This window comes from Misgurnus anguillicaudatus, chromosome 10 (genome assembly GCF_027580225.2).
Source record: "Misgurnus anguillicaudatus chromosome 10, ASM2758022v2, whole genome shotgun sequence".
Classification (NCBI taxonomy): domain Eukaryota; kingdom Metazoa; phylum Chordata; class Actinopteri; order Cypriniformes; family Cobitidae; genus Misgurnus; species Misgurnus anguillicaudatus.
The window spans coordinates 19,600,717-19,623,640 of NC_073346.2; the positions used below are offsets into that span (position 1 = coordinate 19,600,717).

General features: G+C 37.6%; 1 protein-coding gene and 1 pseudogene across 1 annotated transcript; both read right to left on the reverse strand.

Moving 5' to 3' along the window:
• Window positions 1–5,551: 5,551 nt before the first annotated feature.
• Window positions 5,552–6,389, reverse strand: LOC129449188 (uncharacterized). Its single transcript, XM_073872675.1, has 3 exons — window positions 6,050–6,389; window positions 5,644–5,949; window positions 5,552–5,562 (listed from the first exon to the last, which is right to left on the reverse strand). The coding sequence occupies exons 1-3, from the start codon at window positions 6,387–6,389 to the stop codon at window positions 5,552–5,554; spliced, it is 657 nt and encodes a 218-aa protein (XP_073728776.1).
• Window positions 6,390–19,398: 13,009 nt separating this feature from the next.
• LOC129447916 (uncharacterized) lies at window positions 19,399–22,419 on the reverse strand (annotated as a pseudogene).
• Window positions 22,420–22,924: the final 505 nt, after the last annotated feature.

A 22,924-nucleotide genomic window follows, 5' to 3' on the forward strand; every position in this document is an offset into this window, starting at 1 on the left:
CGGACTGTCTTTTTCCGTGGCATTCTCACGGATTGGTTACTCAACTGCTTTTTCCTTTTTCAAACCTTTTTCCCTTCGGTTTAGGGTTAGATTTGGTGTTTGCGTTAGTATGACACTTTAACTATTGGTTAATACTATTTTTTCTGCTTTATTCTTTTATATAGGGCTTATTCGATCTACGTCATCAATGTTCGCGGCGGCCATATTGTTGACATAAAATTGTCAGTCTGTCAATTGACAAGCGAGGCAGCGTGGGTATTATTCATGGTATATCGGTGTATTTTTTTTTTTAAACCGCGCGATGGTGTGTGGTGTAATACACGGATGTTCTAACAACAGCAAAAAGAACCCCGGAATTAGTTTTTATGCGATACCGACAGTCAGAAAACATGAAAGGAAGGAGACAGAGGAGTTGAACCAGCGAAGGAGAGACTCCTAACAGCAAAGTCTGTCCCCATCATTTTACCCCAGGTAACGTTGGGGATATATGCCTCACAGCCAAGTCTGTCCCCATAATTTGATCACATATGTGTAGTATTAGGTTATTTACGGTAGTTTTGGAATACACAGGAAACGGTAGTGACATATACTGTGTGTGTTACGGTACTGGATATATAATAAAGAGTTATCAGAAGTTATGGCTGGTTGTCCCGTCGTCCTCCATTACAAAGGCTGTCGTTGTGCCTATTAAACAACAGAACAATATGGTTAGCTGTAAGCAGTGGCTGAAACTGCTCTTTCAAATAAGCTGCCATAAATTGAGACCGTTATTAAATTAGTATTAATAACTATATGAACATAATAATAGGTCTGGCATTGATACTAGGTAGGGAATTAAGGGCCGTTTACATAGTTTTGAAAATCGTTTTATATTAAACAGAATAGCGGAGCTCACACCAAAACTATAATGTTAACGATACAGATACAATGAACGACATCATTGGGATCACTTTCTGAGCGATTTTTCCCACCTGATTAAGGATAAACCATTGATAGCATTAAAATCTATTTGAACTTAAAGTGCACGAGCACTTAAAATGACAGTGAAGCTCATTGCTGAGGTCTATAACATTAGATTACCTCCAGTTGCTGTGAAAATTGACTACGTAATCCTTTTTAATCTATTACATTAACTAACTGTTATGCCAAAAGGGAAGAGATTACACGAACTATTAGATTCACTGTTTAGAGTTACGCGAAACGCAACGTGTTGAGGACATCTGCAAAAGTTTTTATTACAAGCAATATTAAAGGCAAGTGATTTGCGCGAGTGCCGTGAGCGAATTAGCATAAACATATTGTTTGGTGATGTGGACGATGATATAGTTATCGTTATAGTTATAATGTGAACGGCCCTTCAGTGCTTGTATGATGAATGCGGATACTGTATGAACGATATAGTTATAAATATCCGGATAAGTTACGGCTGGCAATAAGGACGGATCTTTACTTAAGGCTATTGGGTCTATTTGATATTGTTCCACAATAATCAAGCTCACTTCTCTTAATACAGACGAGATTAAGGCATTAGGCTACTGCTCCCCTCGACTCAAATCTACGTGCGGCTAGGGGCAGGACAGATGTAATGTCAACAAGATGGCCGCGGCTAGCGACTTCCGGTGTTTGCGAATAAGCCCTATTTTCTACATTTTAAACAATTGTCGCCTGGCGTTGGGGTTAGAGTTGGGTTTGGGTAGGAATGTCATTTCATGTAAATCTAACCCTAAACCGAAGCGAAAATGGTAAGAAAATAGGACAAAACAGTTGAGTAACCAATCCGTGAGAATGCCACGGAAAAAGACAGTCCGTAGCAGGGCCACGGAAAAATGCAGAGATCCGTGAGAATGTCACGGAAAAATTAGCAAAAAATTCTGTGACTATCCCATGGAAATTTGTGAGTTTTACAGCAATTAAAAGCCTGCTTTTTTACTTCCATGACTAAAAGAAAACAGGTTTTAAAGGTTTTAATGAAAAAAAAATAACAATTTCAATACAAGTGAAAAACAACACAATTATTTAACATTAATCTTAAACTGGGGATCTTCTTCCTCCACTTAGTTTTTCAGTTTACAAAGTCCGTCATCTAAATAGGGATTAGACATAGTGCCAGCGCAACAGGCTTTTAAAGGGGATGAGAGCTGAGACTCTCATTGGTTTATTGCACGTTACGCCCAAAATACTCCCATTAATCATTAAACAAATAGGACCAACCCTTTTCGACCATGCGCTCGGCCCACAAACAATTTTTCCCGTCGTGAAATTAGCAAAAGTGGATTCGGACACACCAATTTAGACGTTGCGCTGTGTGCTTTAGACAATGCGCTTAGATCGTTAAAATAGGGCCCCAAAGCATATTCTTCAAATCAAAAAGTTGTTAAGGTCCAGGGAAACATTTTCCTCATGTGACCATTAACTTTTGGGCAGTAGTGTAGTAAATGGCCACATGATCAGAAAAGAAACATTAAAACAACCACAAACATAAAGCGTATATCAGGGTCACACTTTAACATGGACAAAAAAAAACAGAAACAAAGAAAGTTCTAGTTAGGTGATTAAAGATTTTCACATTAAAGTATCAGCTTTCATATAAATAGATTATTGGGATCAATCAATTAAATTATATGAACAAGAAAGTCATTTAGAAGGATTGAAAAAAGTCAGAGTTTGTAATCAGCTCTGTCTATGAACATCTCCAGAAATTAATTGATTAAGGCAATCACAGCCGTGATGATATAGAGCTATATTACACGACTCTGAGAGCGATATTGCTTTTATACAACAGTTCGACGGCACACGTTTGAAAAACGAAAACTAGAAAACAACAATGGAGTTATTTTAAAACAGTGGCGGTTCTACACGGAGGCCAAGGGTGGCCCGTGCCTCTGTAGACATGTCCCTGGCCACCCCTGTGGCCACCCCGTGCTGACCAAATAAAAAAGTATACATTTATTTTGATTTTACACGCGAGCGCCAAAAGCGGAACTAATCCGACGCATAACGTTCTAAACGGGCAAATTAGAGCGGCGCACCCAATCACTGTAGCCGGCTGCGGGTGCTGCTCGGCGAGTGTCTCAATTCGTTCCCAATTTTCCGATGTTGAGAATGTGTATGCAGGTTTGTGCACTGGTAAGGACTCTAGCTCACTTGACATTGGGACACTGTTCACTTGTTCTCCTGTGACGTGGCTGCTTAAGCGCGATCATTCACAGCTGTTACTCATCAACAACCGGCAAAACCAACATCTCGCTAACTTTTTAAAGTTTACACATTGTAAAAAGCGCTGTTATTATGCTCTTACATATACGTGCATAAAATTGGAGGAATATAATTAAATGTGTCATATAAAAATGTTTACAATTTAAAATAAATACTATTTTAAATACTGATTAGATTGTAGTCCCTAAATGTCTAGCAATGTGTGTTTATATGTAAACTAAAACAAACGTTTGTCTTTATAAAAGTTTGCATTTCATAAAGTTTATTGAGTAGGCTCGCATGATTTTCGGTTGGGGGCTTTAGAAAAGAGCCCAGCTCCCCTTTTGCACCTGCACTCACTCTTGTATTAAATAAAGATTTCTATGATTGTAAAGTAAAATAAAGTTTATGGGGCAGTTTCCCGGAAAGGGATTAGACTAGTCCTAGACTAAAATAAATGTAAGAGCTGTCCAAACTGAAAACAACTTGCAATGCCATATTTTAAAATACATCAGTGCTCTTTGTTTTGCTTCAAAATGCACACAAGTAATGTATTTAGTAAGGCATGTTTGTTAAAACTAGTTATATTTCCTAATTAAACTAAGGCCTAGTCCTGTCTTAAACTAATTCCTGAAACCGACCCTATAATCTTATAATATAATTTCTTGCCGTTTTTTTATGTGCCCCTCTGGTAAAACACTGGCCCCTCCTTGGCCCCCCTAGTGAAATTTGTCTAGAACCGCCACTGTTTTAAAAGCCTCTTTGTTTGAGAACTACTTTCTTTCGCCATTGATTTAAGGGCGGCCAGAATGACAGGTAACACTTTCGGCTGCTTTGAATCTCATATAACTCAATGGACGGAGCAGACGTTTCTTTATATTACCGTTTCTTGGTCACAAAGTGTGGTTTTAAGATTAGTTCAGTCGAGAATATGTGTGTATTATATCTAAATCTGCAGTCGATTAGTAAAGATAGCGCCTGTTTAAACGTTTGCTTAGTAAGATTCGGTATGAGAACCAGAGCATGAGCGGACATCAGTTTTCTCTCGCCCAGCTGACCACCGCCCTATCTGGGCTACATCTCTGACAGGGATTCCCTGGCTCTGATGTTGGCCCGGTCAAATCAGCAGGATTTGGTGTCATGATGAAACTTTTACTTGTTTTCTTATTCTTATTGTGTTGTTATTGTTTTGGCGCGAGGTAAAAGTTAAAACTATATTTATATAACGTTGCTTTCACATTTGATCTTAACGCGATACGAGCACTCGCTTATTATTAGGCTTTGTTCTTGTCAGTACTATATAAAACAGTTTTTCACAAGTGTCACAGATGTTTTTTGCATGCTGCTTATAAATATATCAGTGGTGATATCTCATAACGTGTTTTAATAGTCACGTCACAATAAAATAAATGATCAATGTCCACATTTAACAGCTGTGGTCCTTACCTGCAGTTCCACAGTGTTTTCACGTTCTGATGAGAGATATTACTCCAGAACAAAATAGTGTTTACATTCCTCTTTCCAAGTGTTAATCGTCCACAAGATGTGACAAGACTTTACTCCTATTAAGTTTATTGTAAAATCCAAGAGCGCTGATCTTTGACGGAATAGACGCTTCCGATTGGGATTCCCACACTGATTCACGAGCTAGTGAACTAATGAGACACACCAAGAGTGTTTAAAGACAGCAGGTGGCGGACTGATACAAAATGGTGAAGCAGTTACTGTGCCGTTATCAGTAGAATATTGCACTCCTTTTAGCCAATCAGATTCGAGAACCAGAAAGAACTGTTGTATAATTTTATTTAAGTGATTCTAATATGTGAAAACCACTGCAAACCACTGAAGGGAGACACGCATGCACGCACATGCACATGCACATGCACACACAGCCTGTGTTGCTGTTGCTACTGTTGTAGTTGATGCTATGCAGAGTGGATGTTAGTTTAGCTTAACCCCAATGTGAAAAAACATACAAAACACAAATATACTGTATATAAACACTGAGATGAGACAAACAGTGATTGTGCACCTTGACTGTGATGTATAGAAGTTATTGGTGAGTTAAGAGTTGAGCATCTCTCAGTGTTTATGGTGGTGACTGCAGTCACTGTGTCTGTCTTGGTTGGTCCTGTAGAAGATGAATGATCAGATACACTACTATAGAATATAACCATCATATTTCATATATTTAATTTATTTTTATTTATTTTATTTCTTTATTTATCAAGGACAATGCACAGACAAACATTAATCTCAGATAGAGCTCTGCACCAGATTTAGCTACTATCTAATTTTCATCTGTAGTCCTCTTCAGTAAAAAGTTATAAATACTACAGACTAGCACAGTATACCTTTACATTTTTCCTGATAGATAGAAATTATTATGACTTATGACTTATACTGACAGTCTTCTAAAATTATTTTAGTAAAAGGTTGATTTTGTACCTGTAAACTTGACAGTATAGCTGGCTGATGTCTTGATCTCATTCTTCATTTTAACCAAACATCTCCACTCTATGTTGTTGTCTTCATTCTGGAGTGTTGTAGTCAGAGTGATGTTACATTGTCCTGATGATAATATCTGATATCTGGAGTCTGTCGGTAGATTAACATCAGCCTGATTCACCCAGAACAGCTGAAGATCCTCATTAAGGACCAAATGATCACAAGTGTTATCATATGTAAACAACTGACAGGTGAGAGTCACAGAGTTGCCTGATCTCATCTCAGTCTGTGTGGATGATGGAGAGACTGAAATAATAAATAAAGACAAAATTTTAAGTTGAAACATTAAGAAACTGTCATCTTTTAAGTAAAATATATACTCATCTAAATAAACAGAAACACTAACCATGAAGAACATGTAGAAAAACATGTGTATCAGTATATTTATTTTTATTCTCATATTGTCTGCAGGTGTATTGTCCACGATCATCTTCTGTTGTTTTATAGATGTTCAGAGAGCAGTTAGACCCCAGACTTAGTCTCTCAGCTCTCTCTATGTTTTTCTTCTTTATTCCTCCAGCAATCAGTTCTACTGCAGCTGATGATCTATGTTTGTTGTAGATCCATGTAGTTGAGGTGCAGTCAGAAAGATCATTAATACAGGACAGAGTGACATTTTCACCAGAACTACTGAACACATGAGTACCTCCAGTCACACCTGAAACACAGTAGACGAGCTTGTTCATATTCATTTAAACAGGAGTTTAAACAGTTTAAGTTTAATTATTTTAAATTAAAGCTGTAGTCTGTAGGGTTGGCCTCTCTATCACAATCTTTGTTTGAACTATAAAATTGCAGTTATTTGCAGAGTAATTTTCTGCACATGCATTGTGCTTTTCTCCTTACTCTTTACAGAATTGGATTAAATCTGATGTCTGTGATCCTGCAAAAGAGCAGATGTCTCATTATACATCGACAGAATAGTTGGAATTACATCCTAAAAGTCATATATCCGAAGAAATCCCGCCATCTAGATTACTGCTTCCTGTAATGCCCATCACTGTATAAATTCAGCGGTTATTTACACTGATGCCTGACTTCAGAGAAAGATCTCCAGCTGTCCATTAGTATGAATTACTTATTCATTTCACAAAAATTGTCAACACTTTTTTATGGAAACAATTCATATCTATTCTGCTTGTTATTAACTTTGTGTAGTTGTGTAATATTTTAAAATGCACTATATAAATATGTATATATTTAAGCAGCGTTGGGGGTAATGCATTACAAGTAACGTGCATTATGTAATAATATTACTTTTCTGAAGTAACGAGTAAGGTAACGAATTACTTTTTAAATGTACACATTAATATTTTAGTTACTTTTTCAAAAAAGTATTGCAAATTACTTTTTTAGTTTAATTAATTTGATAAAAAAATAAGTTTGTACTGAATTAATCTAAACATAGTCACATTATGCATTCTATGCATACATGCCTGTGTGAGAACAGTTTGAATCAAAAACTGAGATGGCAGGCCAGAGCTCGACATTTTTGTGATGAAAAATGCAGTGTCTGAATGCAGAACTTTTCAGTCATAATAAACACCTTCAAGGCCTGAAAGAGATCAGTAACTTAAAAAGTGCGAAAGTAATTAAAAAGTAATGTAAGCATTACTTTCCATGAAAAGTAAACTAATTAACGCAATTAGTTTCTTTTTTTGGGAGTAACTTAATATTGTAATGCATTACTTTTAAAAGTAACTTTCCACAACACTGGACATAGTGGGCTAGATTGACTGAACGAGGCAAATTAGCGTGAGAGCGCAATTCCAAAAAAGCGCCAATAGGAGTAGTAATATCTGTTATTTACTAAAAAGATGCAAATTAAATTACAGCTGATTTCCATAATGACTCTACTAAGAACAGCTTAAATTAGTTAAGGGTCGCAAATAAGCAGAGCTAACACCTGATATGATTGAGTTCAGTACCACAGACATCTCAGGGGAAAAAACACTGAAGAGAACTTGAGGACAAAAAATGAAGGTTTACAAGAAGATTTTCAAAATTTAGGAATTTAAGAAATGCTTTTTTATCGTTAAATAATGGCACAAATACCAGTAATTTCACACGTGCAAACATTAGTAAATCATGTTGTGTGAATCATTTAAATACTCCCCTTCCATTAATTTTGTATCTGACAGGGAAATGCATGTGCAACAAGGCCAGTGGCAAAAATAACTAGACTACACCTTTTCAGTGCTTAAGTTAAATCCCCGCACTATTTAAGTCCAAATTATGATTTGCTCTGGCGCAAGCTGTTAGTAAATGTGGTCATAAATCTATTAATTATATTTTAAACATTAAGTGGAAATTTGGAGCATAGCAATGTCCATTTTTTGAAATGTTACTTTTGTTTTAATTATTTAGGTACACTCTTAAAACAAATGTGTTAAAATAACACATTATGTGTCACATAGGATAACACAAAACAATGTGTTAAAATTAACACATCCAGGATATATATAGAGGGTATGCATTGACTTCACTTTTCCACGTGACCACGCCAGGGCACGCCCTGTTGAGTGGCAAACATTTGACAAAATGGCTGGCTTTCATAGCGGCTGCTGCGAAAAACACCAGTAAAACTCACTATTATCAGCTTAAATTGAATTTAGTTGGCCTTAACAGTGACTCTAACAACTTGCAAAACAACTAGTACACTGTGGACATTGGCATATGGCCAGACATTGCTTTTCCTGACACATATGTTTTGTCTTGTCTAACACTATTAATCCATTCCATCTTTGTAGAACACAAGGCTCATCTTTATGGATCTTTTTAATGAAGGCTCACTGACAAAACTTTGCAATTACGCAGAATAAGAGTATTCATTGGTGTATTTTTATAGGATTTTTTTATCCCCAAATTTTACATACCTGACATATGGCTACTGCTACTGATCTACTTCTACAGTGAGTGGCAAAACATCAAAATGTCTGTCTGTTCTAGCATCGGCCGCAAAAATGTCAGTATAACTGACAATTATCAGCAAAAAATAAATTTAGTTGCACTTGATACTAGTGACCCTAGCAACTTGTCAACCCACCTATGGTCAGTGGATGTTGGCATGGACGATACATTTACTTTCTCTTTCGGTGTTTCTTGGCAGTTTGTAAAATGATAGGTCCCAATTCTTGTTAAATCTGTTGGTACAGTCTATCGCACAACAGCTTTTTCCCATTTAGACGCATTTTCCTAGTGTTTTTGTTGATTTCACACTGAACAAAAATGCTGCCGCTCTGTCTTTTGCCACTCAGTGGGCATAAACGCAGTCACTTTCGCAAAAGGTGACTCACGTGCATACCCTCTATAGTTCCGTTTTGTCTTCCTATTTCAGTTAATATGTAGCCTGGGTGCCAGCCGATCTTACCCCCGCCCACAAGATTTTGAAAACAGGAATATCGGTCTGGGGTTTCTGCGTTGAGGAGCTACTATGCTTGGACAAATGCTGGTCAAACCAATCAAATTGTCAGGGCGGGCTTTATACGATGATGGACAGATAATCAACAGTAACGTAATGAACCACGTCACCAAAGAGCGCGTGTGTTGAATGGCTGCCGCTGTAGAGTTCAGATGTGTGGATTCTGACATTGAGTCTGTTCTAAAAGATATGGACAGAGCATTGATTTTAAAAGAGGAACAGAGAAACGCGAGCAGGGCATTTGTTGATGTTTTTGCCGTCCTTCCTATTCGGCAAAAGTTGGTCGCAACTGAAATGGCTAACGTTATCACGGCGGTGCAACTCAGCGTGCACGACGAGATGGGTATGTGATATAATTAGCGGTCGTTGCCAGCTTCTTTTCGGAAGCCCGGAATCGTGGTTGCTGAATAAGTGGAGGGACATGCTAGGCTCCAATATTTTCAAGCCAACGTAATGGGTATCGTCGTGGATGAAGTTCACCTAACGTACAAATGGTAAGAGATAGTCTTACTCTATGACTTAGTAAATACTTCATGTTGTGATTTAAACGAAATGTTGTAAACATAGTAGGTGTTGATGTACATTCGCTAACTCAGTATAATCACAATGTTAGTGTCATTGTAGCGAAATAACTAGCAGTTTGGTCAGGCTGCAAAGACGTAATTTCAACATACGTCACACACTCCGTTGCTCTGATTGGTCGTATGTCTATCCAATTGAGTGCAGAGGCATTTTTTCGGTTGAGACACGCCTCATAATTATAGGTCAATGGAGCGGTATCAGACTCAAATTCTGACTAGAATTGAGTATGACAACGTCAGGCTAGTTAATATGACCTCACTGTGTCCGTTTCTAAATCTGAAGGCTGCAGCTCCAGAGGTAGTATTTCTAGGCTGCATATGTCATTGACTGTCCTATTTCAGAATATTAATAATGATAAAGTTGACTATTATTCTTAGTTAAGCAAACATTTTTGTAATATGCTTTTTACTTGTTAATGTAATGCCCAGTTAACTTAAATAAAACAGGCTTAAAGGTGGAAAAGAGGATGTTTGTTTTAAACATTTTTGCAATATTACTTGAAACTGTCTTTACTAAATGATAAAAGACTATTTATTAGGTGCACTGAAAGTAATAATATTAATATACGTCATCTGTGCACAAGATAGGGCCTTAAGAACATCAGCCAATTGCTCATGCGGTCATCGCAATCATCATTGGCCCTCTGGCTTGTCAATCACTGCCATTACGATCCTTGTGAGATACATGCACGCTCCAGTAACTTTACAGAGGTGACGCATGCGCATAGCGCATGAAACTCCGTCTTAAGTTTCGGTTTGTTTTCATTGTCGATCCTGCTTTCCTCCTCGAATTTGCACCATGGAAGAGAAGAAACCCGAAGTAGGACGCAAAAGAAAGACTTTTTTAAAGCCGCTGGGAATAGGAGAAAAATGTCAGAAGAACGTAACTTAGTGTAACCAGAGTTGTTAATGGAGAAACATTTAAACGCTGGAGAGCAATGAAGGAACAGAGAGGTGTCAAGACAGACGTGCAGTTCGCAAAAATTCTTCTCAACAGGTAACAGTGATTATTCTTTCTTTGTGGAATAATTATTGGTGTACTGTTATTCAGGTATATTGACGTTGTTATTGTACTGTAGTTGTAAGGCAGTGACCAGTCTGCTACATGCTAGTTGAAATGGGAGTAAGTTAGCGTCGACTGATCTAACGTTTTAACGTCTTATGTGTTTATTATCATATCATTTCACATAATGAATCCACTGCACGAGTTTTGGAAGGCGTTCCTTAGAAATGAGCTGTGAAGGCGGGAGGCTGTTCTTACGCATGCGCTCATTTAAAAAACTCAGTAACCGTTTTTGGATTCTCAGTCGGCGAAAAAGATCCTCTTTTGCGCCTTTAATAATGTACGCAGATTGCATATGCGACTCCTACACAAAACAAGCACTTTTCCTGCACACCCAAAAATTGGCCTTTTCAACATGATATAGTAAATAATCAATATAGGGTATTTTGACCTGACACTTCTCAGTTACATTCTGGGGACAACTAAACTAATTTTACATCTTGAAATACTGCCATATTTTTAAAGAAAGATAGTAGATACATTTTTGGACTATGGACTATGGATGTAAAATCTGTAAATGCACATATTAACATAAAGCAAAGGACAAAACACTTTTTTTGCACTAAAGCAGGAAGTATGAAAACTAAACTGATTTTGAATATTATAAATATTAAATAAATGTATCTCATACATTGATAAAGATCACTTTATTCCTTAATCTTGACATCAGACTTTTGAATGCGAGAATATGACTGTCATGGTCCTGTCAGACATCCGTGCTAGATGTCGGTCTGAGTTCATCTGACAGGACCGTGGCAGTATCATGTTCTGTGTGGGGACATGTGGGATCACATTCTGTGTGTGGCTGCCACATGTTCCCGGTGTCTTGTTGCTGTCGTGATCTTGCCAGACCTTAGTGTAGATCAGGTCTATGTTCTGTGGGCAAGGTCAGGGCAGCAGTGTGTGTACGTGGGAACACGTGTGTTCACATCATATCTGTGTGACACGTGTTCCCAGTGTTTTGTGGCTGTCATGGTCTTGCCTGACCTTGGTTATTATCCAGAGGGCAGGACCAGGGCAGCATTGTTTTATGTGGGAATACGTGTGTATTCACATCATATCTGTGTAACACGTATTCCCAGTGTCTTGTCACTTTTACCCTACTCCCTTATGTAATCATGTCTTAAGTGATTAATTATGTTCACCTGTTCCCCATTGATGTGGTGTCTTTATAATGCCCTTGTGTTCTCTGTGTGGTGTGGGTGCGTTGTTTGATGTTTGTTGATTCAGTGTTCATGTCACCAGTTTTCATCCGAGTGTTTCTCGTATTCTGTTTATTTTGTGTTTCAACACAGTGTTTATGTTTCCTTCTGTTTTTACCCCCTCGTGGGTGTTTAAGTTTTGTAAATAAATCATAGTTATATTTTCTTACATCTTGCGTTTGGGTTCATCTTCTGTTATTTTCCATTATCCGGTTTTACACGTACCGTGACATAACGAACGCACCCAACAGAACCCAGCGAGATGTTTGCTGGCAGCCGCCTGGCGATACGGGGAAGGAGATCCCGCCCCGCATACGAGTCGGGGTACGAGTGTTATGACCCACTCGTATGCGGGCCCGAAGGTAATGCCAGGCGGCGACCGATCGGATCGGTTGGATCCCGCCAGACTCAGTCCAACGAGAGGGTCATAATGACCGGGTCCATCCGGATGGGGATGTCGACTCCCGTCCTCCCGGTGTTAGAGACTACTCCCGGGGCCAGTCTCGGACCTGCTCTCCCTGCGTCGAGGGGGAGGAGGAGAAGGACGAAGAGGGCCTCGGAACCGGCGCAGCCGGAGACCCGTCATCCGCCGGTGCAGCCGGAGACCCGTCATCCGCCGGTGCAGCCGGAGACACGTCATCCGCCGGCGCAGCCGGAGACACGTCATCCGCCGGCGCAGCCGGAGACACGTCATCCGCCGGTGCAGCCGGAGACACGTCATCCGCCGGTGCAGCCGGAGACACGTCATCCGCCGGTGCAGCCGGAGACACGTCATCCGCCGGTGCAGCCGGAGACTCGTCATGAGCCGGCGCAGCCGGAGACACGTCATCCGCCGGCGCAGCCGGAGACACGTCATCAGCCGGCGCAGCCGGTGACACGTCATCAGCCGGCGCAGCCGGGGACACGTCACGCGCCGGCGCAGCCGGAGACTCGTCACCCGCCGGCGCAGCCGGGGACACGTCACCCGCAGCCGGAGACACGTCACTCGCCGGTGCAGCCGGAGACACGTCACCCGCCAGCGCAGCCGGGGACACGTCACCAGGCGGCTTTTCAGCCGCGGGACTTTAAGCTTCATAACTTTGGACATTTTGTTCCCCCTGTTTTTGCCCCACCTCCCCTTCATCATATATTGTTTTTGTTACATCACCCCAATCCGTTTGTTACCTATGTTTGTTTACCCTTGTTGTTTGTGGTATTGTTGTCGTGGTTGTCTTCTGTTGTGCGGTCTTTCGTTCCTCGTGTTTAATGTTTTTGTTTGTTTTTGTTTGTGACGTCTTGTATCCGTCTTTTAAGTGGGGGGTACTGTCATGGTCCTGTCAGACATCTGTGCTAGATGTTGGTCTGAGTGCATCTGACAGGACCGTGGCAGTATCATGTTCTGTGTGGGGACATGTGGGATCACATTCTGTGTGTGGCTGCCACATGTTCCCGGTGTCTTGTTGCTGTCGTGATCTTGCCAGACCTTAGTGTAGATCAGGTCTATGTTCTGTGGGCAAGGTCAGGGCAGCAGTGTGTGTACGTGGGAACACGTGTGTTCACATCATATCTGTGTGACACGTGTTCCCAGTGTTTTGTGGCTGTCATGGTCTTGCCTGACCTTGGTTATTATCCAGAGGGCAGGACCAGGGCAGCATTGTTTTATGTGGGAATACGTGTGTATTCACATCATATCTGTGTAACACGTATTCCCAGTGTCTTGTCACTTTTACCCTACTCCCTTATGTAATCATGTCTTAAGTGATTAATTATGTTCACCTGTTCCCCATTGATGTGGTGTCTTTATAATGCCCTTGTGTTCTCTGTGTGGTGTGGGTGCGTTGTTTGATGTTTGTTGATTCAGTGTTCATGTCACCAGTTTTCATCCGAGTGTTTCTCGTATTCTGTTTATTTTGTGTTTCAACACAGTGTTTATGTTTCCTTCTGTTTTTACCCCCTCGTGGGTGTTTAAGTTTTGTAAATAAATCATAGTTATATTTTCTTACATCTTGCGTTTGGGTTCGTCTTCTGTTATTTTTCCATTATCCGGTTTTACACGTACCGTGACAATGACACGTTAAATGGTAATGGATTGTGTATTAAAGCAGTATGTACCAAACACTACATGACATAACAACATGTTTTTTAGAAAGATGAAACTAAGTACATTTAAACTAATGCTTTACCAAACTGCCAGAATAATTAAATGAATCACTTATAGGAGAACAGCAGATCATACAGAACTTTAAAAAATGTCTTATACACTTTACCTGTGAGAAATTGGAAAAGAATGATGAGTCCCATCAGACGTGTACATCTCTTAACAGACATTTTTTTGCTTCTGTTAGAGGCACGTTTCAAATAACTACTCACAGCTCTTCTTTAAAACATTTATAGCTTTTCCTGTGGTCTCTGACTTCCTCTGATTGATATCACATAGCAGTGAATGATGGACCTTGTATTATATGTTGTTGATGCAACATGCTGAAGTAACACTAATGCTATGTTTGCAATTTTTTATAACATTAAATAAACTAACCAGAAATCTATAGGAGTTAACATTTAAGAGTTTGGTTCCAAAACGCGATAAACATAAGTCTCTGCAGAATGCTATAAATCCACTCAACAAATCACAGCGCACCAATTCACGCATTTCACGAATCTTCCTCATCTACTTTGTTTGTGTTTAAATAAACAAACAAAAACAAAATCATATTTGTTATGGCATTGAGTGGTTTTATGTTGCAGGGAAGAAACGTAAGCCATGCAAATTGAAAAATGTATGTGAGAGGCACTTGGGTAAAGGAAAAATGCCAGCTGTTGCTTATTCTCACATGACAGCATCAAGCTTCTGTCATGCTAACACACTGACTCCAGGGGATCTTATGAAAAATTTTACATTATTTTACTCAAGGTCAACGAAAATCGAGCAGGACCAAAACATTTTACAGCGGACCTCTGTCAGAAAAATTTCAGCGACGATAATGATTGTGATTATGCTTTTTTTAATCAGTGTTTATTAGGGCTGGGTATCGATTCAGATGTTCCAGTTCGATTCGATTTCGATTCACAAGCTATCAAATCGATTCGATTTATATTCTTGATTCAATTTTCAATTCTAGTTCTCAGGTCGATTTTTATACTTGATTCTCAATGAATATAGATTTAATACAAATACTATATTAATAAAAAAGAACAGTGAACAGCAGTTTACAAGTGGGTAATTAATAAAAAGAAATTAAAAGCCACAACACTATCGTTGTTGTCTTGCTTGCGAAATCTAAAATGCTTCCATACCTCTGACTTTTTTATGTGAAGGTGGCATCAATGTTGATGAAGCACCTGAAACCGCCATTTTAAGCACTGAATAAAATAATGACAGGCTCCTTGGTAACATCGTGCAAGGCAAAAAAAGAGGGTGACATCTAGTGAAGAAGACTAGTAATTAGATTAAAGTTAGTCTTACGTTCAATGTTTGCGGAAATAAACATGAAAGAAAAAATCGATTCTGCTCTTTGAGAATCAATTTTGAATCGATTAAAAACAACAACAATACGCACAACCGGCGCAACGTCATAGAATGTCTCTGAACAGGTTCACGCCCACTTTTGGGGGAAATCGCACTAGACGTTCCATTGACTTCCATTCAAAATAGCGGAACAAAGCAACCTTCGTACACAGCCGACAGGCGTAAATAACTTATGAAATCACTCAGATTAAACATGTTGAGTAATTATCTGTCCACCCTGCCTGCCATAGAGCGCGAAAGATAAATTAACATATTTAATTTGGTCAATATAAAAACATGTCTCTTTCATTCTCCCAGCATCAAATTTGTGTAACAACGCTCCGTATTGGCCAGAGGTGTCTTACCCGGACATTAAACACGTACCTCATCGAGTCAACAGGGAAGCAAGTGAATGATTTTACTTCGTATTTGAAAGTTACTTCGTATTTATTTATTATGTCTTTATATTTAGAGTAATGAGTGCACTTTTCCGTCCAGCCATACAACTAACTGGCTTAGCGATATTTCCAGCAATCACTGGATGACGTTGTTACACAAATTTGACGCTGTGAGAATGAAAGAGACATGTTTTTATATTGACCAAATTAAATGTGTTAATGTATCTTTCGGGCTCTATGGCAGGCAGGATGGACAGATAAATACTCGACATGTTTAATCTGAGTGATTTCATAAGTTATTTACGCCTGCCGGCTGTGTAAAAACGTTGCTTTGTTTTCCGCTATTTTGAATGGAAGCCAATGGAGGCGCTGCTTTTTTATCCCCCGAAAAGGGGCGGTGACGAAATTTACAGTCAAGTTCCCGGATGTGCCGGTAGTCCGTATGATTAATCGAATAAGCAATTTTTTTGCCCAGCGCTAGTGTTTATTACTAGTCAACTAAATGAATATAACATGGCAAAGATTGAGGAATCAAGGAAACATATGATAACCACCCTGTTTGTTATGTTTTCGTATTGACAAAAAATTGGAAACAGCAATTTTTCTATACAAATAAATACTTAAAAATAAATTCAAAGGGCCAGAAAAGCCATGTCAGCTACAATTCATCAAGACTTCACAAGGCACATATGAATAAGGTGTTTAAAAAAAAAAAAAAACTGGGGGACACATGCCACTTAATATAGAAAAAAAAAAAACATATGAATCACTATACTGGAAATATGTAAAGTTAGTACATTAATTTTTAATATAGCCTCTTTTAGTAATAAACTTGATTTTTGTAAATGTGTCATTTCCCCATTTTGAAAAACATGAGTACATTATTTTGCACCACTAGAATGATTCATAGTATATCAGGATAAACTGTGTAAATAAATTTCATACCTCTGTAGAATGACACACAAATCTTGCTGCCTTCAGTTGCTAATGCATATTTAGTTGATGTTGTCTCAAGTTTTTTGATGGTGTTTAGTAGGCTTGTGACAGTTGGACCTACATAGTTTGTTGTTAGCTCAGATGAAACTCATCTCTGTTAGCTGAAGTGTTTCTGTAGTTTAGGGGCGTTTCCCAAAAACATTGTTAGCTATGGTCGTTGTTACCACTAAACTTTATTGGTAATGGCAGAACTTGGGAAACACACCCCAGGTTAGGTCAGGTGAAACAAATTGTGGTACTTAAACATAAAATAATACATCTGTGAAACACAATGAACTGCAGCACCTAACTGAATATCTAATTATTAGTCCAAACATTTCATAACATTAATGGTCTCTGATTTATTTATTTTTAGTAAAATTAAGATTACTTACCCTTAAACTTGACAGTATATCTGACTGAGGTCTTTCAATCTCATTCTTCTTTTAAACCAAACATCTCCACTCTTTGTTGTTGTCTTAATTCAGGAGTGTTGTATAGTCAGAGTCTTGATACATTGTCCTGATGATAATATCTGATATCTGGAGTCTGTCAGGAGATTAACACCAGCCTGATTCATCCAGAACAGCTGAATTCCCTTAGAACAGCCCAAACTATCAAAAGAGTCTTTATATGAAAACAACTGACAGGTGAGAGTAACAGAGCTGCCTGGTCTCATCTAATAGAAAATAAAATAAAAAAGACTTTATAATTTTAAGTTAAAGCATCAAGAAACTGTCATCTTTTAAGTTAAACATATACTTAAGTAAATTAACACAAACACTTTTTGTGGTTGAGTGGGTGCCGGCTGAAAAGCAGGGAGAATGGAAATGAACTGTAACCAAGAATTACTCAGCCGGCCTTCCTCCGGGAGGAGCGATGCTGTCACCATCTCCCCAAGAGCGATCCCCTCCATCTCCAGGTGGCCCGTCTCAGGACCCCTTGTTCTTGTGTTTTCCACCTCGAGCAGTTAACAGCCTCACTACAAAACTATGTGGTAGTAATGTGGTAACTAATGGCATGGTATTTACAAATACTTTTGCTCATTGTTAGAACTAAGTTATAGTTAAAGGTCCCGTTTTTCCTTTTCCTTAGGAATAAATCTTTCACCAAGCATTTACTTATTTACTGACAAACAAGTAGCTTGTCAAAAATCATATTAAAACTTTTGTCAAATCATGTTTCACATACAGTATGGAGCGGTTTCCACTCATGTATCTCAGCATCGCATATTTTGTACAATTAAATAATAATTTATCTTATTTTATATTTTGTTGTAATGTACATATTTATATGAAGTTGATGGTGACTTTGTATTGAGACTGTAATGATATTTATTTAAATGATTGACATTGGAATGTATTGGATGGAGTCGATCTCCCATGACACATCTATTTATGTCACTTCCTGTTAAATGTTTAGTGAACCTAATGAATTAATTTCACATATTTATTTTTGTATGATACCTCATGTAATAAAAATGTGAAAATAAAAATCTTTTTCTGATGTCTTGCAGTTTTGTTTTTAAATTGTTAAATCTTATAAAGTGCTGTGAATATAAACAAAACAAAAATATAAACAAAAGTAATCCTCCTGGCTGCTGATAAATTAAAGTTTTTTATAGCACCACTGAGGTTTTACATGGTACTTTTCAAGGCAAGGTTCTATAGAGAACCATCTAAAAAGAGTTCTATATAGCACCAAAAAGGGTTCCACTATTGTTTCAAGCTGAAGAACCCTTATTATTTGGTACTATTTAGAACCATTTTTCTTAAGAGTTTAGCTAAAATGAAACTTAACAAAAATGAACAATTGAACATATATCAGTGTAATAACCACTACATTAAAAGAACAGCATCTTTTGGAAATTTTATTGGAAGTGTAAATAATTTTTATTTAGAGCAGAGTCCTGTTCGTTTGCATGGAGAGGGTTTATGACTTGAATTCTTCCCTCACTCACCATCCATGATGCGCTTCACCTGAGTTTTGATCACCATTACTCACCAAGTTACAGCACCACACACTCACTCTTTGTCTGGTCTCGTTAATGCAAGCACATTTCCATACTAGTGTAAATAACTGCCTGACTCATCCTCAATCTCTACTATGATTGTTCCTGTGTTTCCCACCATAGTCGTCGTGTGTAGTCTTTGTTGGTTGAAAGGAAAATTCTATGTTTATCTATCTGTGACTGGGAAAAGTGTTTGTGTTGGAGTTGCCATCTGTGTTCACCTGCTATCATCTACAATTCACGTCTCATCTGCTGGTTTTGATTACATGTTTTAATAAATACCACCTTTTTGTATACTTTGTTCCCAGAATTTTAATTAAGAAAATAAGCAGTAATTATGCAAAATCAAAACAGATATGAAACAAGATGGTAACACTTTACTTCAAGACTAACATGATACCTCTACAATAATGAGACGTGTCATGAACATGAAGGAGATTCCACGAACATCCACGACAACTATCATTTGTACAATTATGTCACCCCCAATGCAAAGATGACATGGTGACATTGTTTGTATTGTCCTTGCCACGACAACTTGACACCAACCAACACACAACTTGTCATAAATCTGTCATAAACCTGACAATCAGAATAATTATAAAACTTTGCATATATATGGACCCAACACTGCATGGCTTAACCCAATATTGTACTGTTTCCATTTAATTTTAGGTTAATTGGTATCCAAAAAAATATAATTTCATCAATTTTAGTTATTATTATTATTGAATGATTGATCTTATTTGTTAAACACATGGAGGAAACTTAAAAAATATGAACTGAAGAATATTCATGATGCTGTTATAAAACTATTTGACAGAGTATTACAACTTAGTGACATTTTAATGACAAATTATACGGTATTTGTACCACTGTAGTTTAGGTCAAGAAAAATATTCATAACGCTGTTATAAAACAATTTGACACAGTATTAACACTTAAGACATTTTAATTACAAATTTAATTTGTATCACTGGTAAAAAGTGGTCAGTTGTCTTGGTAATGTCAAGTTGTCATGAAAAGTTATGATGTATTGGTTAATGTCAAGTTGTCACAACAAAGACATCCCAAACAACGTCATCATCCTTGCATTAAAAATGACACAACTGAACGAATGACACTTAATGACAGTTGTCATAAACGTGCACAAAATCTCCTTCATGTTCATAGCACGTGTCATGTCATGATTGCAAATGTGTCATCTCAGTCTTATAAACACCCCTTCAAGTAAAGTGTTACCAACAAGACTCAATTCAACTACATTACACAAACAGCATGGACCTGTCTGTTACCATATTTAATGCAGGCTATGCAATATAGATTGCCAGAAAATTATGCTTTTTGATTAAACGTTACTCATATACCGATAAAATCTATCAACATTTTTACTGTATTGTTGCTATTTGTAAAAAGAGAGTTTTATTTTAATATTGTTGATATCACTGTCTTCTAGGTGGTCTGAGTCCTTCTTCTGTTTTCTGAAAAGAAAGCTTTAAATCAATCTTACTTCTCGTAAATGTTTTCAGCCTAAATTGTTGCAACTATATGCTAATGTAAATCATCAGACAGTGTGATGGGTTAAAACTTACCAGCTCTTCCTGTACAGATAATTTGAAGAAGAATCACAGTAGGAGCAGTGAATGATATGATTTCAACAATCACTATAATGACTATAAGACAGATGTGTGGACAGAGAATAAAAAGATTAATGCTGTCAGTGACTACAGATTTAATCAAGGGTATAAAACAATGAAGCAACATAATGACAAACTGGTTTAAATTCATCAGGTCGTTAATAGTTTCAGTGATACAGTTAAATATCTGAAATAATGTAGGCCTATTGGAGTGTGGTGCTGTAATAAAACTTCATACCTCTGTATAACACCCAAATCTTACTGCCTTCAGTTTCTGATGCATTTTTAGTTGATTTTGTCTCAAAGTTTGTGGTGGTGATTGGTGGGTTTGTAACAGTTAGACCTACATAACAGATGTTGGCTATTAGCTTACAGTATATGAAACTTATCTCTGTTAGCTTAGGTGAAACATATTGTGGTACTTTAACATCACATAAAACTTCAGTAAATCAGAGTAAGCTTCCCTAATTGAATGAAAGCTCAGATCTAAAACCCTCTAAGTGCGTCTGACATGTTTTCTTGTAAATGAGCTTTTTAAAGAATTCTAGCAATAAACGGTATTTCTGAATGACCCGAGGCCAGGTTTAAGCAGATTTTAAGTAAAAGTATTTTATGAACATATAAGACATGCCGCCAGCATTTGGTTAATATAATTATCTCTTTTTTTGACGGAGGTGCGTTTAGAGGCTTTTGCATCTGAGCTTTAAATTTTCAGTCCTGAACTGAAAAAAGTCCTAACATTTCTCGATATTTATCTAAAATTATTTTAGTAAAATTTAGATTTCTTACCCTTTAACTTGACAGTAGAGTAGGATGAGGTCTTAATCTCATTCTTCTTTTTAACCAAACATCTCCACTCTCTATTGTTGTCTTCATTCAGGAGTGTTGTAGTCAGAATGATGATACATTGTCCTGATGATAATATCTGATATCTGGAGTCTGTCTGTAGATTAACATCAGCCTGATTCACCCAGAACAGCTCAATATCCTCAATATGGTTCAAATAATCACAGTCTTTATATGAAAACAACTGACAGGTGAGAGTCAAAGAGCTGCCTGATCTCATCTCAGTCTGTGCGGATGATGAAGAGACTAAAATAATAAAAGACACAATTTTAAGTTAAAACAGAGAAACTGTCATCTTAAGGTAAACATACTCAACTAAATTAACAGAAACACTGACCATGAAGAACATGTAAAAAAAACCTGTGCATCAGTTCCATGTTTATATCCATTCACATATTGTTGGCAGGTGTATACTCCATGATCTTCTTCTGTAGTTTTATAGATGTTCAGAGAGCAGTCAGACCCCAGACTCAGTCTCTCAGCTCTCTCTATGTTTTCATCTTTATTCCTCCAGCAAATCAGTTCTACTGAAGCTGTTGATATATGTTTGTTGTAGTTCCATGTGGTTGAGGTGCAGTCAGAAAGAGCATTAATACAGGCCAGAGTGACATTTTCACCAGAACTACTGAACACTGGAGTCACTTCTGCTTCACTCCTACCTGAAACACAGTATCTGGATGATTGTTATGATTATACACATACTGGTACTCGGTATACAAAACAGAAAACTAATTATACACTCTTATATAAGCAAACAACAAACCATTCATAATGAGCCAGTGTTGACAGGCAAAAAATAATAATGACAGTATGTACCAAACATCACACGACTTAGCAAAACATGAATGTTCACAACATAAATGTCAGCAATATTTAAGATGAATACCATTTTTTAACTATAGTGCAACTTTTTCAAACAGATCTTTTATAAATCAAATGTCTTAGAATATTTAAATATTGCTTTACCTGTGAGAAGAAAAGACAAAATTATTGGTCCTAGCAAACATATGTGACGCATATCAGCCATTTTCTATATCTCAGTGAGCTTCTCTTTAGTTTCTGGACACAACTCGTCCTTTAAACATCTTCAGTTCTTCCTGTATTGTTCACTTCCTCTGCTCTGAGTGTTAAAGAGTAACTATTGTCCAATTCACGTTTTTACATTTTCATTTGGCGTGAAAGTGTGTATTAGAACATGTTAACAATATCCAAAAGGTACTTACCCCAAAGTAAAGATGACGCGAGCTATCATCTCCAACATAAATCTCTTTTCTTGGACTACAAGAAACACACAGATTCTATGCAACAGTTTACTTACTGGGATTGGTGATGTAGACAAGACCGACATTATCATAATTCCTCCCGCTTCGGATATACAGACTGTAAGTTTACTCCTGTTAGCAACCAAATCTTTTAAACAATCTTTTACAAAAATGTATATGTGGAAAATAAGGTGTTCTTTTTAACCATAAACCATGCAAACATTGTTTTATACCAAATACAAAATAACAAAAAATAAATGCACTTTAAGACTGTTTAATTGATAATGGAGAATTATTGATTTTATTTATTTGAATTATTGACATGTCTCTATTAAACACTC